At 29.0% G+C, this 6600-nt stretch overlaps 1 protein-coding gene and 1 pseudogene across 1 annotated transcript in view; both read left to right on the top strand.

Annotated features, from left to right (window-relative positions):
• Nucleotides 1-944: 944 nt before the first annotated feature.
• Nucleotides 945-6600, top strand: part of LOC106680666 (cytochrome P450 6a9) — a 19255-nt gene continuing 13599 nt past the window's right edge. The window contains exons 1-2 of the mRNA XM_024360250.2: nt 945-1134; nt 2018-2404. Coding sequence (XP_024216018.2) covers nt 951-1134; nt 2018-2404 — 571 coding nt within the window. The 5' untranslated portion in view covers nt 945-950. The remainder of the gene's footprint in view (nt 1135-2017; nt 2405-6600) is intronic.
• The window catches only part of LOC136796170 (probable cytochrome P450 6a13), a 7694-nt pseudogene continuing 3643 nt past the window's right edge, over nt 2550-6600 (top strand).

The raw sequence follows: 6600 nt of genomic DNA on the forward strand, positions 1-6600 counted from the left end.
TTCAGTTAATCTTGACAAATTTATATATAAATGGTATATGAAATAAAATTTAGAGGATTACTTTGTCTAATAAATCTTCTAAATGAATATCTGTTATAATCAGGGCAATAGGAGATCCCATGAGACATCCAAATTTTTAAATTTAGAATTTTTCGTTACATTGAATATTTTCTACAGAAAATGATAGTTATCACTCCCTGTTTATAAACTTTTTAGCAGTATCGATTTTATTCTGTTTGAATATTGGCTGTTATCATGTTTATATCTTTAAGAGTGGATGGGTTTGTGCCACCATTTTGTTTATATTTTCTAGTTTCCCTATTTAAGTTTTTAGTAAAAGTACATCTAAAAAATTTTTTTTCTTGGCATCTTGAGTTGTATGGCAATATTTAGAATATTAGAGAAATAGTTGTTAAATTTACATAAACAATTTATCTTTTTCGTTACTTTTGATTGATATTGCGGTTATAACATCGTCTACAAATTTATATATAAATGGTATTTGAAACGAGGTTCTGGGGATTACTTTATCTAATAAATCTTCAAAAAAAGTATCGGGACAATAGGAGATTCCATGAGGCATCCGAATTTTTCGTTAAATTTAAAATATGCTCTATTATTATATAAATCTAGGTGAACTGTGTTTTGGGAATATTTTTATGTGTTTCGAGTTTCTTTTTAATGATGTTTTTATTAAGCAATAAACTTTGCTAGCCCATGAAAATCTTCTAACTAATATGGAAAAAATAAATGTTCTTAGTTTATATTACTACAATCAATAATAATTAATTAATGTAATCATTACTTTGATAGGTTACAAACGTGACTTTTTCGGTTAGTAAGATTCTGCGTCCTACAAAGTAGGGCAGCATAAGGCATTGTTATTTTTCTATTTATTTAAAAATAGTAATTACATAATACAATAATATAATACTGTTTCAGCTTCAACCATGGTTCTCGTTGCGAATGATTGGAAAATTGACGCACTGATAGTGATCTCCACTTTGTGCATTTTGTTATTTTACAAAATCAAAAGCATATATTTGTATTTTGAAAAGAAGAACATAAAATATGTAAAACCTAAATTTTTGCTTGGAAGCGAACCTGATGGAGTTCTATTTAAAATTCACATAAGTAAGTCACTGTCTTAACATAAAATGTTTATTTCTATAATATTTTTCAGATGATGATCTAGCACAGATAATAAATTCTGTAATTTAATAGAATACAACTTTGATTATTGATTGGGAATATATTAACACAATACAATATACATATTTTAACATCGTATGATAAATATAATTGGGGACTGTAAGCAGTAAAACTGTTAAAATATTTTAAAGTCTTTAAGTATGACATTATAAGAACTCGTTGATCTTTGCTATCGAGGGGAGGGCTTACGTGGCTCCTTAGTCTATCCCTCACTAAAATATAGTAATATAATTAATATAATAATGTAATATATGTTTATGTAAAAATAAAGATTTTATACGATAGGAAGGAGTAAAGAATAAAATAAGCTTATCGCAATTCTTTCTCGAACTTGAGCGTACATCAGCGGTAGAGGATATTTGTAAAGTCACTAAGCTTTATTATTCCAGTATAGCTGGTGAACATTTTTATCCTTTATGAGAAATAGTACAATGCCATATCTGTCAAGTTTATGGCCAGACAAATCAATATTGCCATTGGGTTCGAGGGCCCTCCGGGTCCACTCAGCCTCATTAAGTAGCTTTATTAAAAAAAAATTAATTCAAGAATTTATTTGTTAGCATATTATAAGCGAATTAACAAAAATATTTCGTATCTTATGGTTTATCTTTCAATTTTGTATGTGTAATTTTCAGAAAATAAAATAGGCCCACATTGAAAATATATTTGTAAGTTTTATGTCTTATTGTCTAGGTGCTAAGTATTTTACTGGTATTAATCACTCTGAGTTCAAATACCTATAATACTCATGTATAATATTCTTTTTACTACTAATGTTTATTAATATGTTCCCCTTTAATAACAGCTAAAAGTTGGGATAGAATTTATAAACAACTAGAAAATGAAAAGTATGGTGGCTTTTACCAAGCAATACTTCCTATGCTTATGATTCGAGATCCTGAATACATCAATGTTGTGCTGAAAACCTCTTTTGAACATTTTTCAGACCGGGTATTTCTGGTAGATGAGAAAACGAATCCTCTGGATCAACACCTCTTTTTTATAAGAGGTAAGAAATGGAAGTATATAAGAAGTAAAATTTCTCCTTTATTTAGTCAAGTTAAGCTGAAGTGGATGTACGAAGAAATAGAAAAATGTGCTAATATTTTTGATGAATGTATTAACGAATTAGCTGATGGAAAAGATATAGACATGAAAGAATTATTGGCAAGATGCACAACGGATGTGATTGGTAAGTTATCATTTTACATGTATAAATTACCTCTGATCTTGTAATTATCATTAACAGAGGTTACTACTCAATCCTAGTTTTGAACAATAAACATTTACACATTAAATATTTTTGACCCTTATCGGTTTGCAGATCCTTATCTGACATGGTCCATGGATCTATGCCTCTTTGTCTCTTATTTCGACTACTCATTTGAAATGCATATTAAAATGTTAAAATGCTTTATTTTTATTATAAAATTATTTATAACTCAAATTTTATGGCAATTACACATCACGTGAAGTAAGTTTAAAACATATATCTATTACTAGAACTATTTTTGAAAAGAAGTTAGCTTTGAGAACAGGCTGTTTTGTAACCAAGAAATTTTCGTCTTCGTTTATCATCGCTTCGGAAATTTTGCATTTATTTATATATTACCCTGGTCTTTTAATTTTTTCATTCAATTAAATTAGAATAGTTAATAAAATAATATTTTTTATCATTATATTTTATGTTGCAAGCATAAAAAATATTAATTATACATTTATATATTTTTAGCATCCTGTGCATTCGGTGTCGAACCTCAATCTTTAAAAGATCCTAAATCAGAATTTCGACAAGTTGGAAAAGATTTCTTCGATCCTAATAAGATAAACATGTTTCTTATATTATTGAGATTTTCTATACCACGTATACTGCTGTGGCTGAAGATTAAAACAGTCACAACTAAAATAAGAAATTTTTTCCTTACAACAACGGAGCAAATGTTGCACCAAAGGAGAAGTACAGGCGTTGTACGAAAAGATTTTGTTCAGCTACTTCTTGAACTAAAAGAACAAGGAACGGTAGAGGTAGAGATTGAGGCAACAGGAACACGAAAAAATGAAATGCATAATAAACTACCCACTGAGAAAATAGGTAGGGCTGTGCATTATATTTAACAGATAATTCTCATTAAAAAATTAACTAAATCATGGATTTAGTATAAATTATCGTATATGCGGATTTCTCGCAAGCACTGCTCATTAAGTTAACTGTAAAGAACTATAGCAAGCTATCAAAATTTTATTTCAACTTTCATCAAAATTTCTAATATCTTATTTGACTGTAAAATATAATATATATTCCAATAGTACCATAGGTCAACACACTAAATCATGTAAGTCAGTGACCTGGGGAAAAAATGGATAGTTCTTTTTCGAAAAATACATTTTTATTAGTTTATTTAAACTCAAAACATCATGTAACAATGGAGTAATAATGAATTCATACTACAAAGGTAACATATATTAATAAAGTAAAATATACATTAGGTATAAGGGTGCCCCCTTATTATTCCAGGAATAATAGTAGTGCGGTAGTAGCATGGCAACGCGCCTGTCTATCAACCCAAAAGTTGTCGGATCGAATCGTGGTCCCACCCGGGCTTTTTTCAAGCTTAAAATAATGCAAAAACTCACTCACAACCCTTCCCCACCCCAGGGAGGGATATGGGGCTCTCAATATGGCACTCACAAAAAATTGGGGTGGGAGTGGCAGTGGCAAACCCCACCCTACGAAAAACCCACTTTAAGAAAACGCGTGATCTATTGGAAATTACATTAGATACTTATTATAAAATTAGGTACTTAGACCTTTCATGGTCGGTCGCTTTTATAATAATTATAATAAAATAATATTAATAGTAATTTTCCCAATTTAAGGGAGAGAAATTATTTTCTGGTCTGATAAATTAAAAATTTCAAAAGCTATTTAAAAACCTTTTAAAGTGCTTCCAGTATATTATAAAAAAAGAAGTAGCTGCTTAGGAAAGTTTCTAGTATTTATGTTAACATTTTATGATATTTTTAAAACATTTAAACAAACTTGTTTACCTATTTTTTGCATTAAATGACCTGTACTTTTTAAAAATTATAAATGATTAAACATCAAAAATTAAGGAAAAAAATACAATGTTATTTATCCATATGGTTATTCTCTTCTTGGACGTTTCGGGGATAATGTGTCCCCCTCTTCAGCATAATATAATTCACTTTTGGTTTTACAAACACTAGATCTAAAATATGTTAGTTTCATTTATGGTAAGAAATTGAGTAAAGAATTAATAAATAAAAGAGTATTTTAAAATTTTATTTATTGCACTCTCATAATATGTTCATAATTTTTAGCCTAATGATACATTTTAATTTATAAAATTAATTTACAGCAAAATAATATTATTTCATCAATGCTTCAGAGTAGTAAAGAAGGTTAAATTGTTAAAGTTTAATTATGAACTGTTAGTAGAGGGGGGAATAATTAATTAATTATTATTTTTAAAGAATTCCAGATGATCTCAAGTTCATGTGTGTATAGTTTTTGAAACGTTTAATAAAGTTCGTACAGTAATAATTATTTTGACAAGATTAGGGTTTGAAACAAGGCGATTCTTTTTCACGTATCTCATTTAATTCAGCACAATAATACATTATTAGAAAATTGATGCGTACTGAAAAGGGTTTAACTTTAGGTGGTATATATATGTAAGGCATAGTAACGAACGTTCCTAAAATGTTAGTAAACATTAGCTTTATCTTCACGTGTAAACTGATAGATAAACGTCCGATGGGTAGACCGAAGCGTAAGTGAGAGGATTGCATCAAGACACGGAGATTGGTGGTATCGGGATTGAACTGTCGGGTTCATAGGCCTTTATTCTAATTATTATTAAAAACATTGTCTTTTTAAATATAGCTTTCATCTTTTTTTTTCAATTTCTTGAGACTGGCTGGTAATTATTTACTAAATAAATAAAAATTGTCTCCTTGTATTGTCTCAACACTTTTTATTAAATCAGTAGTCCAACTTTTCGGGCATTTCGGCCATCCTCAAGGACAATCTTCAATATAAATTCTCACCTCACATCAAAATTTAAAAATTGTTTTGCAGGCTATTCTGCCCAGGTCACTTTTACTAAAACTTTTAATTTTTAATTTATTCACACTATCACTACCATATAAACAAAATATTAATTAGTAGTAGCATATATATATAAATAGTTTCATTAAATGTTCCATTTGAAACCGATCTAGCCCGAACCAGATATCAATCCTTCCATTACAAACTCCCTTACCACTCAAACCCATTAGTTTCTAATCTTGGTTCCTCTTTTATTCCGGACAATCCTCCGAGGTGTCTGAAAAGAAGATGGCCTCGAGACCTTATATTGTAAAAATGTTTTTAGAGTGCTACCATTAGGTAGTTTCTCTACATGCTTGTGCTGTTATGCTTTCCTCAAATTTACTTGATGTATTAATGTACAGTTGTAAATATCAATAAATAAATTTTAAAAAAACAACTGCAATTGCAAGTTTGTTAAAAAAAAAATTTTGATGTGAGGTGAGAATTTGTATTGAAGATTGTCCTTGAGGATAACCGAAATGGCCGAAACGTTTGACTATTGATGTAATAAAAGGTGTTGAGACAATACAAGGATACAATTTTTATTTATTTAATAAATTGTATTTTTATTTTAATTTTTTGATCTTTAGGCAGTTATAATTTTAAAATATTTAATTAACATTTAAATAGGAACAAATTGAAATTCAGGTTTTTGTTCATTCCCCTTTACGTTGTGATATGGATGGTGTATTACATTGCTTTATATATTGAATAACAAAGACAAATTTACTTAATTGATTATTGTGAGATATTACCTATATACAAAGCCAATGTGGCGTATCTGCTTAGAGTTTCAACAAACCCTATTGCATCTTAACTTGGAGGGGACGCACAGTGAAAAGATGTAATTTATGTATAACACCTACTGATTAATTCTTTAATTTATGAACATGTTGTGTGGGTGTGTGTGCATGACTGAGTTTGTTAGTATAAATATACATATAGATGTTATAATTAAAAGTACAAGGTAAGCAACGAAAACATTAATAATAATTAAAATATGCCGAGATTATAAGAACTTCGAAATTATAAAGTATAGTGAAACCCAAGCTTGAACTCAGACAGTACCAATAATTACTGCATATTGAACGCAGACCTTGCAGCTTAACAAGCAATGTAAAAGACTGAACTAGCGTGTACTGTGTCATGGCTGATAGTATAGGGGCTTACTGCAATTGCAAGTTTGTTAAGTCGTCATTCTTCTTAAACAATTATAATTTACCTGTGAAAAAAAAGAAAGAAAATATCATTTTATCCATATATATTTATATTTA

Source organism: Halyomorpha halys, unplaced genomic scaffold, assembly GCF_000696795.3.
Source record: "Halyomorpha halys isolate HHAL.00 unplaced genomic scaffold, Hhal_1.1 Scaffold276.1, whole genome shotgun sequence".
Lineage (NCBI taxonomy): Eukaryota > Metazoa > Arthropoda > Insecta > Hemiptera > Pentatomidae > Halyomorpha > Halyomorpha halys.